Here is a 21,230-nt window from a genome sequence, read left to right as displayed (position 1 = left end):
TGAAGATCCTGGTGGTGGAGATAAACATACAAATAGACAGTATGTGAGCTGTGCCTCAGTTGAGAAGCATGAGTCTGGATCAAAGTAGAAGAAGCAGATATTCTCCCTGAGGGAACCAGAGCAGGATTCAGCTTTGCATTGGTTCCCTCAGAGGATAGTTCCTGCCTTCCAGTACCTACTGAAAAGATAACAAATGCACACAGAGCTGTGATACAAAACAATACCTGGGAACTGCTGTTTAGAGAAGGAAGAACAAAGTGAGAGACAGTTCAGACTAGAGTCAGATCAGACAGCATAATCACTGAAAGTGATGTTTACCACTGAGCTTAAAGGATGACAGGGTTTATGCAGCAGAGATATGAGAGCAGGGTGAGGGGTCATGAGCAAGTAAAGAATGTAGTGTGCTCAGGGAGTTGGAGCAGAGGTACACAACAGGGAAAAGTGGAGGATAAGCCTTGAGAGCCAGGTTGAGGCAAGATTATAAGAAAGCTTGGAAGTGGTAACAAGTGCATGTGTGCTTGAACAAGCAAAATGATCTTGACTCTTGACTACCTAAAACAGTGCATCAAAATTTATGGTAGTGTTTATTCCTACAAGAACATAAACATGCTACAATATCACTTATAGGAAGGAAGGAAAGAAGGAAATTTCATTGACTTCTCATTTTTTCCAACTACTACTGTTCTGCTTTCTACTCTCCTGTTCAGCAAAATCCTTGAAAGAATTGTTGACATCCTATTTTCTCAAGAACCACTGACCAGACTTTTGCCCTCTCCTCCACCAAAATAACTTGCTTCAAGGTCACCAGTGTCCTCCACCTTGCCTAGTCCAGGGGTCAACCCTCAGTCCTCATTGTCCTTGACCTACTAGAGACACATGGCACAGCTGACTGTCTTCACTTTTGTTGTCACCCACACTCTGGTCAGTCCTTTTCAATTGCTTCTGTCTTCCCATCCCTAAATGTCATAATATTCCAAAACTGCATATTTGGACCTCCCTTTCTGCCTCCACCTCACTTCTTTAATGATGTAATTCAGCCCCATGGTTTTAAATACTTTCTATAGAAAGTATAGAAATTAAATTACAGTAAATGTGTAATTTACTTTATACCTCAGGGTTGTGTTTTCAGCAAGCAACATTTAGAGATGAGGTAACTTCTTACTCTTCTCCCTTCCAACAGTAAGGAGAATTTCTTCCCCTTTCTATAAAAGTAGCTCAGTGTTCCTCTCCTGTAACACAGCCCACCTACCATGTGTGCAGGTGTCCATCATGGTACAAGGGGCATTGGGAATGTCACAAAAGGATATAGCATTAAGGCTGCTGGCTAGAGTAACAAAGTTCTTTGACTCAGACCCCACATCTTGAAACACTAACAGGCTACTTTGTTACTTTTTAAGTAGGGTAACAATCTCAAACCCTGAACATTTCTGACATTAAATAGCTATACTTTCTCTACAAGTAACTTAATAGTTAACCAAAATAAATTGCATATAGAACCATTCTACTCACAAATGTTCAATGAAATGACTTTCACAGGGACATAGCTCTACACAAGGCAAAATATATCAGCTTTTGCCTGCCTCCCATAGGCAGCCTTAAGTGAGGATTTTATAGAATTTTTTTACTGTTGTTGTTTTGGTTTTGATTTTTGCGGGTGGGGGCAGCTGTACTGGGGTTTGAACTCAGGTCCCCACTCTTGCTAGGCAGGCACTCTACTCCTTGAGCCACTCTACCAGTCCTAGAGTCATTCCTAATTTGAGAAAAAAAAGTCAACTAAAAAAGAAACATTCTAGAATCTCATTTTACCTGAAGATGTTTCTCATCATCCAAACTTCATGCAAATGATGAGAACTTTAAGAAAAGGGTTGAGGAATAATTGTGTTTAAGATCCTTTTGTCCTCCCACCAACCCACCAATCTCACCAGAACCTCTCCTAAACAGGGAGCATCTGTGTTCCCTAAATGAGCTTCTCTCATTCATCTATCTCATTTTAAAAGGGGTTCTTTGAGACACTCATGATTTCAAAGGTAATTCAATTCTTCAAATCCTTCTTAATAAGATTCATAACTAGGAGGACACTCAGAAAGTGGTATCATTTTGGTGTCTGCATGGGTGAGAACTAATCTTGTCAATCTTTGCACAAGAACTGTAGGTCAAAACAAATCAATACATGGTAAAATACTTTTTCCAGAAACTAATCAATCTTTTACACAAAAAGTGGTGTTGGAACCCAGACTTTTGTAATTTGCATTAATTAAATATATTGAAGAAGATGGAATTATGCTGCCAGAATTTACAACATGGAGAAAATAATCTTAAATACTTTATAGAAATAGATGGCTTTAATGGGAGAGAAAAATGTCTTTAAAAAGAAATGGCTCTTTCAAGACTTTATTAAAAGCAGAAATAATCTGGATTATCATCTTTCTGTTATTTATTTTGTATGTGTTTGCTGTCAAGAATGAATTTATTTCATGTCTTATAGACAAGCAGAAAGCCACAGGGACTATTTCAATTCATATTCTGGGAAGCCAAGAAACACACAAGTCAGCCATCTACAGATTAATGATTAACAGGATGTCTAGACAGGTTCTCATGAGCATAACATTATTAATTAAATATCAGTTTGGTTAATCGCAATAGCAAAAGTAATTTCTGGAATAAATATTTTATGAAAATACCCATCAATAAAGCAAAAGTAAAAGGGATTATTTTTAATTAATTCATTTGTAATAATATTGTGACTAAGGCTGGCAAATTCTGTTTGAAGGACTGGAGAATGATCTAATATTTCCAGTATGGCATGTCTTCATCTTATTGTTTTTAGCTAATGGCACTGTACATTTCAATTTCCTGACCAAAATTTCTTTTATGTCATCTATCAAGGCAATATTAAGGACCATTAGTGAACAACTGGATCTGACAAATTTTCTGTTGCTATATACTGTTCTGTTCTTTATTTTGTCTGCAAGGATTTGTTTTAGTATAACAGGATAAAGTAGGGAGAAGGGGGGTAAGGAGGCAGGTACATTTCCTGCTTCACATTCAGGAAATGGAAGTAAAGATTCCTTGCTTTTTAAAACTGTACTCCCACATTTCATCAGTACAAAAAAATTCTCTAGGCAGGGAGAGATAGTGTATTGTCATGATTAAACACCTGACTTTACTTTCTGACAGTCAAAAGATGTGTTATTTTGAAATGAAAGAATAAATTTATTGAGCATTCTCAATAGCATATAGACAATGAATATTTTCAGAAAACAAATCTAACCTAATTTGGTTTTAGAGTGGGACTGAGGTTTGAACTCAGGGCTTCATGCTTGTGAAGCAGATGCTCTACTGCTTAGGCCACACCTCCAGTCCATTTTGCTCTGGTTATTTCGGAGATGGGGTCTCACAAAGTATTTGCCCATGTTGACCTCAAATTACTATCCTTCCTATCTCAGCCTCCCAAGTAGGTAGGATTATAGGTATGAGCCACCAGCACCTTGCATAATCTAATATTTTTAATATAATCCATGGCTATAAGCTTTTGGAAAGAAATACAAGCTATATAGAATTTAAGTAAGCACATATTTCTGAAAAAGTTTGGCCAACATCTCTTCCTATCCCTAAAACTTTCCTTGAATTTCAGCTGCACTTATTTGTATGATCAGGACAATAAAGCTTGCATTTATTTTTTAACATTAGCCATCTGGCCACATCTTCCTACTTACCTGGAAGAAAGTTTGCATTTGAATTATATAATAGTATCCTACAAACAAATAAAATTTTATTTCAGATTATAAAGATTTCTAGAGGGTGCTTAGACACATAACTTTAAGTATACAAATATGTAACCAAACAATTTATGAATAAGCTATTAGCCATGACTACTTTCTAGGCCTGTTAGAACAGCTTGAGGGCAGTAGGAGTAGGTGCTGCAAACCTAGTTTTATGTCAAAATCTCTATCAGGCTGGGATTTGTTTGTAAGGGAAGGTGGCCTCCTATTGAGTTTCCAAGCTCAACTCCATCAAATTAACTCTATATATTGATATGTGAGAGGAGTGCTTCAGCGTGACTAGGTTTGCTCTCAAGGGACCCTCTCATCAATACTCTACCTTTTCTTCCAGTAAATGCCAATAAACCAACCAGGAAATGCTGATGGACCTACCAATAACTGCTGACAGATTGAGACTTGCCAAATAGAATGAGACAATATTTTTAAGACACCAAAATATATGTTCCTGTCAAAGAGACCAACACTATGCTAATACATACTTTAGATATTATTCTCATCTCAAAGACATCAATAGGGCCAGAGATGTGGCTCAGACAGTAGAGTGACTGCTTTGCAAATGTGAAGGCCTGAGTTCAAACCCCAGTCCCACCAAAAAAAAAAAAAAGAAGAAGAAAAAGAAAGTCAAAGACACCAATAAAAAAAAAATAATAATTCACCTTACCTGAAGGCAACATAAAGGTATACATAGAAGTGTTATATCTTTCCTAAAAAATAGTACATTCTGTTTAAACAGTAGAAAAGTAATACTCAATGTTGTATTGAACTATTATGAAGCCTTTGGGTTTACATTAGAAAAGCCCTATAGCATTCAGTCAAAAGATTTTTGTGTATTATTGCTTTCTTCTCATCTATCTAGATGAAAAATATAAAGATTTGCAAGATTTGACTTCCTTAGTTTGATGTAGAAAAGATTGGAATAGGCAAGCAATCATGTAGCTATAGCCTGCATATATAAGCAACTTTTGAGATAAATTTGGCAATGCAGAATCTAAATTCCTGACTGTGCCCAATAATGGAACCAGTTCAGATAGATTCCATTATAGCATGATGCATTCACTCTACCTCTGAACTTCATGTTTGCAGTGAAATAGAAAAAGACCCAGAGTGTTGATCATCTTAGTCAACCTAGATAGGAAAAAAGACACCCTTGACCTGTTCAGCCGCAACTTGGTTTAGCTCTTTATAGTTCAAAAGAAGTCCAATTTATCAATGTTTATGTCACTAGAACTCAAATCACCTGAACTCATTAAACTATTATTCAAGCAAAAGTTATCATCTCCAAAGTTATTTCTCCAAAGTAGGTCCTACACCTTCAGAAAGATACACAAAATCGTAGGTCAGGTGGAGACAGTTGCCTAACATGTCAGTGACCTTGAATTTGATCCCAATACCACATAAAATATGCAATTAAAAAAATGTAGAACACATGTATTAAAAAGTATAAAAAAGTTATTTGCAGGAGCACTGGAATGAAATGTTGCATTTTCTTTTTCTATTTTTTTTCCTAAAAGACTAAGAACATTTAGTTTTTAACAATACTTGATTTACAATTTAACATTGGTGGCCTACATCTCAGAAGGACGCATATGGCAAGGAGATACCAGCATAGCCTGTGGGGGAGCAAGGGCTCTTCAGTATAACAGGATTAGCAGTGACATTCATGTTGTCAGAACTGAGATGAATTAGAATCTCTGTGTGCTAGGTTCAATACATTACAGGTTATGTTTTCTATTTTTAAGAATACTAATGTTCAAAAAATTGTAAGAGATGTAAATATTTTTCTGGAAGGGCTGAAGGTAAAAATTAATTGTGCATGAAAATTTTATTCTTTGTTAAATAACAGACCCAATGTGCATTCTCCTCTTAGTATAAACTCTGTTAGGTGCAATATAAAATAAAAACAATGGTGATATAATCAAAAATACAGGACAATACTCCCTAATTTGAAATTTTCAGTATTACTATTTTTAATAAATGCTGTTTAAAATAATTAGATTCTGCTTTTAGGATACACATGTTTACAGTAAAGTAGTAAAAATATAAACTAGATATGCAAACACTGAGTTGCTGTTAGAAGTTTTTAAACAATGGCATTGCTGAGAAGAATGAGTTGATATGCAACACGACTTCTCCCAGTTCCTCTCAGGTGATATTGTGATCACTCTTGATATATTAAAACTTCAGTAATTTCCTCATGTGGCCTCTCTATCCAAATTCTCCATCTTAACTTAAAATACAAGTTTGCTGATGTGATAGGCAGAATAACGGTTCCTAAACGGTTTCCACACTCTAATCCTTGTGAATAACTATTTATGTCAAAGAGCTATGAACTAAAGTTACAGATGGAATTAGGAGTGATAAATCATGTGGCCTTAAAAATGGGGAGATTATCTAAAATTGTTCAGGAGGATTCAGTACAATTTTCAACACCACTTAGAATAGGACAGGGAGCATGAGGAGAACCACCAAGACAGCAGCCTAAGAAGGATCAGCCCAATGTTGCTGGCCTTTAAGATGGAGAGAAGGAGCCATTGCCAATGAATGCAGACATCTTATGGAAGCTACAAAAAGCAATGGAACAGAATTTGTCAGATCTTCCATAAGGGCTACAACTGTGTAAATATTCTTGATGTTAGTCCAGTGAGGCCCATTTCAGACTTCAGGTTTCAAGAACTTTAAGATTAAAAAATTTATTCTATTTTAAACCACTAAGTTTGTGCCAATTTGTTACAACAATGCAAAACCAGTATAAGAATCCATGTGGATACACACATACATACATGCCTAACAGAGTCCACTAAAAACTAGAAAATTGTTTGTTGGAAGATGCCTTCCAGGATATGGTTTGGTAAGAAAATGTCTCAATGTTGTGAAGCCACCACTAACACTTGCTGACAGCAAAAAAAAAAAAAAAAAAATGCAGTAAATATAGGAAAGGCTTTACCCCATAAGACCTCACATAAATGAATGAAAACACCAAATTAACAAGTGGGCAAATGAACACATAATTTGCATAAATGTGACTAATAAAATATGAAAATGTTTCTGATGAAGTAAAACTATTGCAAAATAAAAAATAAATGACAAGATGTTATTTTGTTTGTTTAATTGACCACCCAGTAATCAGGAGCAGGAAAGCTTGTAAAAGTGGCAGTGGGAGGAAAACTCCACAGGACAGGGGGGAGGACCCACCTCCCACATGAACTATAAATAAACACGCAGGCCTGACAACTCAGGTGCAGTGTCACCTTTCCCAGTGTGCTTGGAAAGGGGAAAGCTTATAGCAGAGGCTCCCGCACAGGAGAACTCTGAGCAAACAAAGCCTGCGGGGACAGGTGAGTGCTAGCTCACCCCAGAGATCTGCATAAATGACTCCGCCAGCTACAGGCTGAGAGCAGCAGGCAGGCAAGCCACAGTTGCAGATACCACTCTCAGAACTGTCTCCAGATGCTTTTTTTTCTTTTTCTCCCTACCTTTGATGGGAGAACAACTGAATTACACCTGCAAGCCGAAAAACTTACTGAAACTGTATTGCATTTGAACTGGGGACACTTGGTGGGGCTTTTGTGTGTGTGTGAGTGTGTGTGTGGGTGGGTGGGTGTGAGTGTGTAGTTTTGTTCTACTTTATGCATCCCCTTTGATGAGACAACTACAGAACGACATCTGAGGCACCAACTCCAGGACTGGAGATTGAGACGGACACCCAAATTATTAAGACTGAAACTGCATTGCATATAAACTTGGAAGTTTTTTGGTTTTTTTTTTTTAATTTTCTATTTTCCATTTCATTTTAATTCATTTTTATATATAGATATTACTTTCATTTACTTATTTTTTTTTATCTTTGATTTTCAATCCTCTCTCTGTCTCTCTAATGTCTGTTCAGCTTACTGTCGATTAGTACACTAACACTCCCTGTTTATACCTTTGAAACTCTCTTGTCTGATACCTTGTTCTGCTTTCTCCCTCTTCTCTGTATATTTGTTTTCCCCTTTTCTTTAACTTCTTGCTTTCCATCTCAGCTCACTCTTCCATTCTAAATATTACCATTGTTATTATTACAAGCTAGAAAATACTTAATTACACACAGTACAGGGACAGTAACAACACCAAGGACAATGACGGGAAGACAGAAAAAACAGGGAAACCAGTTTCCCCACAGCAAAAAATTAGTACAGGAACCAGAGGGGAATGAAGAGAACAGAAACTCAGATCCAGACTCCAACAAAATGAAGATAAACTATGCCAAAGGACCCAATGAAGCCCACAAGAATAATTTAAAAGAAGACATACTACAAGTACTCAATGAGAATTTTATAGAGATGATACTGGATAGGGTCAACCAAAATGTACAGGGGACACTCAAGAAATTCCAAGACAATAAAAATAGAGAATTTGAAAAAGCAAAAGAAGAAATAAAGGAAACCATAGAAGCACTGTATAAACACCAAAGTGAAAGAGAGAACACGATGAATAAATGGATAAATAAACTCAGGACAAAAATAGACAACAATAAAGAAGAAAACTGCCAGGATATGGAAAACCTCAGAAAAAAGAACGAAACAGAACTGCAAAACAAAACAGAAGGCCAATCCAGCAGAATAGAACAAACAGAATACAGAATCTCAGAACTTGAAGATGAAATGGTAATTAAAGGAAAAACTGAAGAACTATTAATTAAACAACTAAAGACCTGTGAAAAGAAAATGCAAGAACTCACTGACTCCATCAAAAGACCAAACTTGAGAATCATGGGCATCGAAGAAGGAGAAGAGGTGCAAGCGAAGGGAATGCGTAATATATTCAACAAAATAATAACGGAAAATTTCACAAATCTAGAGAAAGTTATTCCCATACAAATGCAAGAGGCCTCCAGGACACCAAACAGACCAGATCAAAATAGAACTACCCCATGACATATCATCATTAAAACAACAAGTTCAGAAACTAAGGAAAGAATATTGAAGGCTGTAAGAGAGAAAAAACAAGTAACATACAAAGGTAAACCCATCAAAATCACAGCAGACTTCTCAACAGAAACATTAAAAGCAAGAAGAGCGTGGGGTGAGATCTTCCGGGCACTGAATGAAAATAACTTCAACCCCAGGATACTCTACCCAGCAAAGCTATCATTCAAAATAGATGGAGCAATAAAGACTTCCATGATAAGCAGAAACTAAAACAATATGTGACCACAAAGCCACCATTACAAAAGATTCTGCAAGGGATCCTGCACACAGAAAGTGAAACCCAACTTAACCATGAAAAGGCAGGCAGCACCAAACCACAGGATAAGAAAAAGCAAGACAGTCGAGAGTACACACAATCAAACCTTCAAACAACTAAGACAACTAAATGGCAGGAATCACCACATACCTATCAGTACTAACGCTTAATGTTAATGGACTTAATTCACCCATCAAAAGACACCGTTTGACAAAATGGATTAAAAAAGAAGATCCAACAATTTGTTGCTTACAGGAGACTCATCTCACCAACAGAAATAAGCATATGCTTAGGATGAAAGGCTGGAAGAAGATTTACCAAGCCAATGGCCCCCGAAAACAAGCAGGAGTAGCAATACTTATCTCTGACAAAGTAGACCTCAAACCTACATTGATCAAATGAGATAAAGAAGGACATTCCATACTAATAAAAGGGGAAATAGACCAAAAGGAAATAATAATCATCAATCTGTATGCACCCAATGTCAACGCACCCAATTTCATCAAACATACCCTGAAAGACCTAAAAGCATATATAAACGCCAACACAGTGGTTGTGGGAGACTTTAACACTCCATTATCATCAATAGATAGGTCATCCAAACAAAAACTCAATAAAGAAGTCCAAGATCTAAAATATGCAATAGATCAAGTGGACCTAGTAGATGTCTATAGAACATTTCATCCAACCTCTACACAATATACATTCTTCTCAGCAGCCCATGGAACCTTCTCCAAAATAGATCATATCCTAGGGCACAAAGCAAGCCTCAGCAAATATAAGAAAATAGAAATAATACCGTGCATACTATCTGACCACAATGCAGTAAAAGTAGAATTCAACAACAAAAGTAAAGACAAAAAGCATGCAAACAGCTGGAAACTAAATAACTCATTACTTAATGAAGAATGGATCATCGATGCAATAAAAGAGGAAATTAAAAAGTTCCTGGAAGTCAATGAAAATGAAAACACAACCTATCGGAACCTATGGGACACAGCTAAGGCAGTCTTGAGAGGAAAGTTTATAGCCATGAGTGCATATATTAAAAAGACTGAAAGATCCCAAATCAATGACCTAATGATACATCTCAAACTCCTAGAAAAACAAGAACAAGCAAATCCCAAAACAAATAGAAGGAGAGAAATAATAAAAATAAGAGCTGAAATCAAAGAAATAGAAACCAAAAAAACCATACAAAGAATTAATGAAACAAAAAGTTGGTTCTTTGAAAAAATAAACAAGATTGATAGACCCCTGGCAAACCTGACTAAAATGAGGAGAGAAAAAACCCAAATTAGTAGAATCAGGAATGCAAAAGGGGAGATAACAACAAACACCATGGAAGTCCAGGAAATCATCAGAGACTACTTTGAGAACCTATATTCAAATAAACTTGAAAATCTAAAAGAAATGGACAGATTTCTAGATACATATGATCATCCAAAACTGAACCAAGAGGAAATTAATCACCTGAATAGATCTATAACACAAAATGAAATTGAAGCAGCAATCAAGAGTCTCCCCAAAAAGAAAAGTCCAGGACCTGATGGATTCTCTGGTGAATTCTATCAAACCTTTAAAGAAGAACTGATACCAACCCTCCTTACACTGCTCCATGAAATAGAAAGGGAAGGAAAACTGCCTAACACATTTTATGAAGCCAGTATTACACTTATCCCAAAACCAGGCAAAGACACCTCCAAAAAGGAGAACTATAGGCCAATCTCCTTAATGAACATTGATGCAAAAATCCTCAACAAAATAATGGCAAATCGAATTCAGCAACACATCAAAAAGATTATTCACCATGACCAAGTAGGCTTCATCCCAAGGATGCAGGGGTGGTTTAACATATGAAAATCAATAAACGTAATAAACCACATTAACAGAAGCAAAGACAAAAACCACTTGATCATCTCAATAGATGCAGAAAAAGCCTTTGATAAGATCCAACATCATTTCATGATAAAAGCTCTAAGAAAACTAGGAATAGAAGGAAAGTTCCTCAACATTATAAAAGCTATATATGACAAACCTACAGCCAGCATTATACTTAATGGAGAAAAATTAAAACCATTCCCTCTAAAATCAGGAACCAGACAAGGATGCCCACTATCTCCACTCCTATTCAACATAGTACTGGAATTCCTAGCCAGAGCAATTAGGCAAGAAGAAGGAATAAAAGGAATACAAATAGGTAAAGAAACTGTCAAAATATCCCTATTTGCAGATGACATGATCCTATACCTTAAAGACCCAAAAAACTCTACTCAGAAGCTTCTAGACATCATCAATAGCTATAGCAAGGTAGCAGGTTATAAAATCAACATAGAAAAATCATTAGCATTTCTATACACTAACAATGAGCTAACGGAAAAAGAATGTTTGAAAGCAATTCCATTTACAATAGCCTCAAAAAAAATCAAATACCTAGGTGTAAACCTAACAAAAGATGTGAAAGACCTCTACAAGGAAAACTATACACTTCTGAAGAAAGAGATTGAGGAAGACTATAGAAAGTGGAGAGATCTTCCATGCTCATGGATTGGTAGAATCAACATAGTAAAAATGTCGATACTCTCCAAAGTAATCTCCATGTTTAATGCAATTCCCATCAAAATTCCAATGACATTCATTAAAGAGATTGAAAAATCTACTTTTAAATTTATATGGAAACACAAGAGGCCACGAATAGCCAAGGCAATACTCAGTCAAAAGAACAATGCAGGAGGTATCACAATACCTGACTTCAAACTATATTACAAAGCAATAACAATAAAAACAGCATGGTACTGGCACAAAAACAGACATGAAGACCAGTGGAACAGAATAGAGGACCCAGATATGAAGCCACACAACTATAACCAACTTGTCTTTGACAAAGGAGCTAAAAATATATGATGGAGAAATAGCAGCCTCTTCAACAAAAACTGCTGGGAAAACTGGTTAGCAGTCTGCAAAAAACTGAAACTAGATCCATGTATATCACCCTATACCAAGATTAACTCAAAATGGATCAAGGATCTTAATATCAGACCCCAAACTCTTAAGTTGATACAAGAAAGAGTAGGAAATACTCTGGAGTTAGTAGGTATAGGTAAGAACTTTCTCAATGAAACCCCAGCAGCACAGCAACTAAGAGATAGCATAGATAAATGGGACCTCATAAAACTAAAAAGCTTCTGTTCATCAAAAGAAATGGTCTCTAAACTGAAGAGAACACCCACAGAGTGGGAGAAAATATTTGCCAACTATACATCAGACAAAGGACTGATAACCAGAATATACAGGGAACTTAAAAAACTAAATTCTCCCAAAACTAATGAACCAATAAAGAAACGGGCACATGAACTAAACAGAACTTTCTCAAAAGAAGAAATTCAAATGGCCAGAAAACACATGAAAAAATGCTCACCATCTCTAGCAATAAAGGAAATGCAAATTAAAACCACACTAAGATTCCACCTCACCCCTGTTAGAATAGCCATCATCAGTAACACCACCACCAACAGGTGTTGGCGAGGATGCGGGGAAAAAGGAACCCTCTTACACTGTTGGTGGGAATGTAGACTAGTACAACCACTCTGGAAAAATATTTGGAGGCTACTTAAAAAGCTGGACATCAATCTACCATTTGATCCAGCAATACCACTCTTGGGGATATACCCAAAAGACTGTTACTCCAGAGGCACCTGCACATCCATGTTTATTGCGGCACTATTCACAATAGCCAAGTTATGGAAACAGCCAAGATGTCCCACCACTGACGAATGGATTAAGAAAATGTGGTATCTATACACAATGGAATTTTATGCAGCCATGAAGAAGAACGAAATGTTATCATTCGCTGGTAAATGGATGGAATTGGAGAACATCATTCTGAGTGAGGTTAGCCTGGCTCAAAAAACCAAAAATCGTATGTTCTCCCTCATATGTGGACATTAGATCAAGGGCAAACACAACAAGGGGATTGGACTTTGAGCACATGATAAAAGCGAGAGCACACAAGGGAGGGGTGAGGATAGGTAAGACACCTAAAAAACTAGCTAGCATTTGTTGCCCTTAACGCAGAGAAACTAAAGCAGATACCTTAAAGCAACTGAGGCCAATAGGAAAAGGGGAACAGGTACTAGAGAAAAGGTTAGATCAAAAAGAATTAACCTAGAAGGTAACACCCACGCACAGGAAATCAATGTGAGTCAATGCCCTGTATAGCTATCCTCATCTCAACCATCAAAAACCCTTGTTCCTTCCTATTATTGCTTATACTCTCTCTACAACAAAATTAGAAATAAGGGCAAAATAGTTTCTGCTGGGTATTGAGGGGGGGGGAGAGGGAGGGGGTGGAGTGGGTGGTAAGGGAGGGGGTGGGGGCAGGGGGGAGAAATGAACCAAGCCTTGTATGCACATATGAATAATAAAAGAAAAATGAAAAAAAATAAATAAATAAAAAATAAAACATTTTTGACTTAATATAAAAAAAGAACATATAATTTGCATAAATGTGACTAATAAAATATGAAAATGCTTCTGATGAAGTAAAACTATTGCAAAATAAATGAAAAGATGTTATTTTGTTTGTTTAATTGACATTTTTAATGAAAGTGTCCTCTGTTACTTTGGGTGTGGCAAAGCAAGCATTGTTAGTTACTGCTGGGGTAGGATAAGATATATAACAAATTTATTTTTTGTTTATTTTTACTGACCCATAAGAATTTCACATTTTTATTGTATTGAATATTCAAAATAGCTAAAAGGCAGGATTTTGAATGTTCTTACCAGAAAGACATGATGCAAACTTTTGTGAGAACCGGTTCGCTAAATATGTGATAGAAATATTTAATGATACTTTTGCTGTTGTATCTACCTCTTGGAATGAGAGAAAAAGCATTATTTGTCATAGTATGATTTGTAATTTGAAAATGACTTTAAATAACAGAATATTGCTTAAATATATTACTACAGATTTAAATGATGCAAATTTATGCAGTCAATAATTAAGCTTATGAATAACATTAACTTCGGTCATAATAGTATAAATATGATATTTGGCAAGTATATGAAAGAAGACTGGGAGAAAATGCATTAAGAAGTTATGGTGATGGGATTATAGGCCATTTCTTTTTTCTTTTTTTTTTTTTTAACAAAAAATTCTTTATTCACTCTTCTTCAGATGCTGCAAAGAAAAGATGTGGTTAGGACAAAATTGTGTTGGATCTGAATGCATTGCTTAGGGTTTGCCTGACCTTATTCTTCTTTCTGCAGCTGAAATGGAGAATGCATTCTGCATGATTAAGCCTCCTAAAAGGATGACCAAGGTCTTGCTTGAGTTTAACCTTCAGGGTAAGGTAGGAGTTGTCTGACCTGGTCAGCTATGTAAGCACTCCACCTTTACTCCCTGTGAAGTTGCTGGGGAGAGGCAGGGAACTTCAGATAAGGGAAACAGAGATTTTGAAATATTTACATGTGCATACACATAAACACACATGTATGTGCATTTCTCACCTCATCTTGTTGAAAAAGATGTACAGTGTGTACTATTTTTAAATATACACAACAACCAGGCCTAGGATAGCAAAGCCTTTCCTAGCAGGTGTCCACAGGGAGTTACCTTCAATGAATACATAAAAGAATGGTTCCCAATCAGATTTATGAATACATAGTTTTCAGGAGTGCTTACAAATATTTGAAAAACATAATTGCTTACAGTAGGATTCAACAGGCTAAATTTTTCCCTTCAAATAAATTTTGTGTACACCATTCACTTACTTAGCAAATCTCTTCTTTATAAATAAGGAAAGACATACTTGAACCCAGCTCTTGTTTATTTCTTTTTTCTGTATGCAACTGCTTTACTGAGTGAGGCTGGCTTGATAGAATCGAATCAAAAGGCAGTTTTATTCATTCTCCCACTTCCTCTGTAAGTACAATCTGTGACCTTGTTTTATCTCAACTTTTGGATCCTATTTCAAGCTGAATTTATAGTTGTTTTAACCCCTCAGAGATATTAACTTATCCTGTCCAGGTTGATGTAAACTCTTACCCACTAAAGATGACTCCTCAGCTTGACCCTGATTTCAATGTGCAAATCTGCAGTGAGAAAGAGAAATATAGCAGCTTTCTCCTTTTCTCACTCCACTCTTCACTAACTTCTCTAACTTCTTCTAATTCAGGGATGAATTAGAAGGAGTGCTGATAGGAGGAGAAGTTAGGAGTAGGTCTTAATAGGACTGGTCCACATGTAATGGAGCAGGGGCTGCTCTCTGGGTTTGACAGTTCCCATAGGCTGACATCCTCCTGGGAGTGATTCTGTGCATTCTTCAGAACCCCACTCAAATCCTCCTTGAGGATGCTGTCTGAATTATTAGTCCTCTGGTTAGACACATAACACCACTACTCACCTTTTGTACCAAAAGTACTGACATTCTTCTTCTGAGGTCCTGCCTCCGGTAGGAAGCCAATTCAGAACAGCATAGGAAGCTTTCTCCAAAGGCTTTACTCCTAGATCTCCCCATTCCTAAGCTGCCAAGTCCACCAGTCCTGTCTGTTCACACACTCAGACAGGAACCTCACTAGCCAAAGCCCCCTGAATTTTGATTCTTCTAACTGTTGGATGCCAAGCCCCCTTTTTCCCCAAAGTACAAGAGAGGCCAAGGTCCCCAAGTGCATCTCTGAAGCAACCCCTCACGTGGCTTGAGATGAGGGACAGTGCCCTTGAGGTGGGAGGACTTGCCAGTACACAGGCAGCTCCTTGTGTAAGTCCTTCTTGTAAGACTTCACTTCCTAACCTTTCAGCCTCTCAGGGTGTGTTGAACTTTATATAGTCTTGAGGAGGATTATAAATTCAGGTCCAAAACCACACGGGAACTTGGAAGTCCCAAATCTATTGTTCTCTATGTTGTGAAATTCAACCTTTGACAGTGGGGCTATCAGAAAAATTTCCTTCCCAATGTTACTTTATAATGAGGATGGGGAGAGGAAACAGGCTTTAGCAATGGAGGGGAATGCCATGAAGGCAGACTAGTATAGCTGTTGAGGTTGTGATTTTTCACAGCTATCAAAGAACTTAGAGTAATTTTAGACTAGACTATATTCATTGGCAATTTGTCCTCCAGGAATTGCAGTGTCTCTGACTCTGTGGAATAAAAATCATCTTCTCAGCATAATAAGTGCAGAAAACAATTTGAAAAGCTATAAAGGCTGCACTCTGTGTTTACATTTATTTTTGAACAACTAGTATCCAAAGTATAAATTATTTTTTCTATTTTACTTTTCTGCTAACTAATCACCAGAAAGTTAATGCACTTTCTTATGATATAATTAACAAAACAATTTGGTAGTAATAGATATAATTTATACTCTCACAGCATTTTAAATAATTAAGTAGATTATTGCTACTTAATTTATAAGCAGCACATTTTGGTTTCTTTTGTGGCTATTAAATATTAAGATGGTTGTAATAATAATGAATGTAGAACTAATTATTCTATAAATAGTAAAAACCTAAAAAAAATCTAAGTGAAATATCTAGAAATTTTTTCCCATTCTTATGTGCTTTCAGAAAGTTAGTAAGGTAACATAGAAATTAAAAGGTTCTTTGAAATCACTGCCATTATTTTTAAAATAAGATTTTTTAAATTAAAGTTTTATAAGTTACTTATATATATATATTCTTTGCCTTTATCTATTGGATTATATAAGCTATTTATGAACATTTGGCACAACTTCTTACAGAACATTTTTTCTTTTTTACAGTTGGTTGGGTTTGTGTATGCCTGTTATGTGATCAGTATTTCAATGGAGGAAGAAGACACCTGTAAGTACTGTTATTCCTCCCTATAGGTTCACATTGGGTGACATAAATCATCCAAAACTAATCATTATAGGGCTATGAAATCTTTCATATTCAGAATCCAAAATGATTGAACTCAGCATAACAAAGTTATAATCAAAGGATGACAAACTAAACTGCACACAAATAAGGAGGCACTAAATAGTGAAACTTGCAATCTGAGTTATATAGGAGCATGGCCAGAGACTCGGAAGCCTAAGTATTGCTGTCATACCTTGCTTTAGGACCTCTTCAGCAGAGCCTAAGCAATATGCTGAGTAGGTAATCAGAGCTTATTTTATCATCACCAATTGTGCCTATGCTGTTGACAGAATTTTAATATCTGACTAATAGTGACAATATCAACACAATGCATTATAGCAAGACCTATATGTATATAAGCTACATAAAATGTTATGCAAAAACTAAAAATTACAATCTTCAAGGTAGAATGCAAAAAAACTACAAGCAATACTAAAAACAGAATTAATGGAATGTTTAGAAGCTAAGTCATATTGTAGCATCCAAATAAAAGTCATGTTATAGCCAGAAGTTATATGTTAGGGATTTAGCCACATAGGTTAATAACTGACATTTATTGAACATCTGCCAATGTACAAAGCATTTCTCACACAACTCTCTTACAGGCTCATGTAATAGCAAAGAAATTTTTAATTTATTTTTAAAAAACAAATTACTTTAGATAAGTCATACTTATCCAAACTGAGATTTGGTTTCATCAGTGAAATTATTCCCTCAATTGTTTAAAATGGGTCCTTTAATAAAATGAGAATATATATCTAGCCATAATATCTTCTTTCTAGAATCAGACTTTAAAAGGATCTGATGAATGTTCCCTTATAAAATAGACGCAGTGGGTGATGTATGAAGTAGAATCTCATCTCAATTTACTGAGCCAAATGTGAGAAATATTAGGCCTTGATATAAAATTTATCAGGCAATGAAAACATGCAAACATATTCCATCATGTTTTATGTGTATTTGAGGATATATTTTTAATGGTAGATGAACCAGAGAGTTTCTGATATTTCAAAAGTACAGTTGTTTAAAACAAATGTACAGTTGTAATGACAACACATTTCACATTTCACTTTGAGATTAACTTCAAAAGTTATGACTTCACAAATTCCATTAGTAGTTCCACAATCTGACAAAGTTAATGTACAGAAAATTGGCAGCATGCTTCAACTCAAGCCAAAGTAAGCTGCAGCCAGAAGCAACAATTCGGTTGAGCACGACCGATTTTACCTGGAACTGGGACCTTAAAGAAGTTACTGGAAATTGGGCTGAATAAAGACTTCAAAAAATTGACACATTGACAAATCTCATCTGAAACTCTAATAAAATACTTTTGAGTAGGTAACTCCCAACCTTTCCCTCACAAAAAACAGGCCTCTTTCTTTTAATCTTCACTAAACTGGCTGGAGACTCTCAAAAGATGCCAGTACTCAGGCTACTTTATTGTGTGGGAGAAGAAAAGTATAGTCATTAGTCTCCTTTTATCTAATAGAATAAATATTTTTTTAAAAAATGAAACTTTTCCTTGAGACTTGTGATTTTAAGTAAAACCAGGAAACACAAAATGGCATGCAAAATAAGAAGTTCATATAAACTGGACAAACGTTTTTTGACCTTCTATCCACCTTCTTTTAGAACAATGATGTCAGTATACATAGATTTTATTGCTACTGACAGATATTGTAGTTCCATTGACTTTGATGCCTTTAATTAAGTTAAGCTTCACTATAGAAATCTCTGAATCAGCTATTTTAATGCCCATCAAACTAGGACTGAAGCAGCTAGCTGCTTGTAGCCTAGTCTATTCATGTTTTAATTCAAGTGTTTCTTATTAGGGTCATACATTAAGTTACTGAGATATATCTGGATATAGTAGTTGTGCTGCCATCAATTCAAATAATACTTAGAGTCAAAAGGAGCCTTGGGTGCTCAAAACAAAGTGAATGTGCCCAACTTAACATGATAATATGCTGGAAGAGAGACGACAGTGAAAAGTAATCACAAACCTTTTAGTCTGATAGTTCTCAGTCAATGGCAATTTTACAGTTTTATTGAAAGAAGCAAGAATCAAAAGTGCAGAGGTAATTAAATTGTCCCAGGGTCTTCAGAAGGCAGATATGAGTAAAAAGTAAGGTCTACAGCCAATTGCAATGATCTCATCGATTAGTACAATTTGTGCCAACATTCAGCTTTTAGGTGCCATAATGTGCCGCCCTTTGGACGTGACATTTCCAACCCCCCACCCCATCAGGAGCACATGTCCTTCAGTTTTTTTTTCCAAAATTTAAATACAAAATAAGGAAACAATACTGGTAGCTTTCCAATTGGTCTAAGTATGCACCCAGAAAGTTTATTCTGAAAAGTAAATTCAAATATAATACAGTGTTGCAGTATTTTGGCAGACAATGTATCATTTATCATTATGATTCCTATTTGAGCCAATAAAAATCTCTGCATTATTCAAAATGCAAAGTTAAGCCTTGTTCTTGAACTGAAAGCTGTCAGCCAGTCTTAAAAAATTAATAACAGTCCTAGCTTCTGTCCTCTGCACTGCTTCACTGATTCTATGGAACTAACATTTCAGGTAGATATTTCTGAAGGGTAATAAAAGTTTGAGGAAACATTCATTTCCAGCCACCTATCTTTCTAGTTACTTCTCAGCCTCTTTACTAATGATTTCTCACAAAAATCATGATCGCAAGTGAAAGACAATGAAATAAAAAGCTAGCCGAAAACAAAGTGCTAGGTAGGCATCAAACCTTTTCATCATTTGTGCTAATAAAAAAGCAAATTTATATGTCTTTCTTCTATTTTTATTCTTTTTATATATCTATCAATCTCTATGGGCACTTTTGTGAGACCAGGATCTTTGGAATCTATAATCATAAAGCCTGTCAACATCTTGCTTGTGAATCATCTATTACTGTAAATGAAGTTGCCGGCTTGTTACTATCTTGTCAGACTTAGTACAAAGATTGTTTTTAATTCAGGCCAGTGTGGTGGCAAGGCAAAATACACTGAAAAGTAGTGGTTCACCTGTATAAACACTGCCAGGCTTAATTTGAAGATTGATTCCAGCACTAGTTCTCATATTAGGCTGCAAATTACACCTGGGACATTTATTTCCTCTCACAAAGTCTAGGCTGGGTTATATATGTTAAATGGTAAGGAAAAAAGATATATCGAAAACACTAATAGTTTTTTAAAAGAAAATTAACTCCTCAGACCTGAGTTTCATATTTCACATTGATAAATTCAAAATAACTCTCTGTACAACCATTTGATCCTTGCTAGTATGACTTTAGGGAACTTCTCATTAGGGGAAATAAATGGGTTTTGGAAAAGCATCCCATCTTCACTATCCTTAAGGCTTCCTGTTGGTTGGTATTTAAGTTAAGTGCCCATCTGCCCATGACATCTAAGAGAATGAAGTAATATTACCAGGGTAATAATGCAAGTTAGAAAGAAAATGATTTTAAGCCCTATCCATCTCTAAAAATTTACAAGAGAAATCAATAGGAAACTGACTAGCTTGAGTGTTAATTTCCAGATTTACCTTCTTTGGTTTATAATGTATAGAAAAGATTCAGAGAAGTAAGGTGACCACAAAACAAGGTCCAGGCAATTGGAAAAGGTCATAGCAGAGGCACGGATGATCTTCAGGGGAAAAAAAAAATGAGTTCATTGATTTGTGTCCCTTGCAATGTATGGGGCGGGAGGGTGGGAGGACAGAAGAATATTGTTAGAATCAAAGATGGAGAAATGTGTGAGACTTTGGGTAATTATAGTCCCGAAGTCATAGTCAACAAAGGTGTCCCAGTGTTTGCTCATTGTGATGTTAGGAATATATTGGTTCTCAGAGAGTGTAGTCTTCCTTCAGCAACTGTCTGTTTGGTTCATGTAACTCTCCCAAGAGCTGGTTGCCCTATCTGCCTCCCCAGAGCTCACGTTTAGAGCCTGGAACATTGCCTTTGTACAAAGCATACAATCAAGAAATGTTTGTTGAGCCAGACACAGTGGCTCATACCAAAAATCCCATTTCCACCAAAAAAAAGAAATGTTTATGGAATTTGTATTGTTAGATTCTTTGGCCTGCCAACACATTTTTTCAAAACCCCAAGTTTGATGGGATGATACTGCCTATGTATAAATTTGGTAAGATGCCTAATACATTTACAAATATTTATTTGCCACAAATGGAGGTCATGCATTTCTTTAACATAATTAGTTGGACTTTTAGTAATTTTAAGGTCAAGATATAGAGAGACTGATGAAGCCTCCACTGCACTACATTAGAACAAGAGTTTAATTGTTTTTCTTTATTGTGTTGGGGATCGAACCCTGGGCCC

The 21,230-nt window shown here is 36.1% G+C and overlaps 1 protein-coding gene across 3 annotated transcripts in view; it reads left to right on the top strand.

Annotated features, from left to right (window-relative positions):
- Nkain3 (sodium/potassium transporting ATPase interacting 3) overlaps positions 1-21,230 on the top strand; it is a 698,611-nt gene that overhangs the window by 570,099 nt on the left and 107,282 nt on the right. For all 3 annotated transcript variants that reach the window (XM_074068602.1, XM_074068604.1, XM_074068603.1), the window contains exon 5: positions 16,767-16,827. In XM_074068602.1, coding sequence (XP_073924703.1) covers positions 16,767-16,827 — 61 coding nt within the window. The remainder of the gene's footprint in view (positions 1-16,766; positions 16,828-21,230) is intronic.

This window comes from Castor canadensis, chromosome 3, assembly GCF_047511655.1.
Source record: "Castor canadensis chromosome 3, mCasCan1.hap1v2, whole genome shotgun sequence".
Taxonomy (NCBI): Eukaryota; Metazoa; Chordata; class Mammalia; order Rodentia; family Castoridae; genus Castor; species Castor canadensis.
The sequence above is the reverse complement of the archived record's forward strand: the minus strand, read 5'-3'. Positions and strand labels throughout refer to the sequence as shown.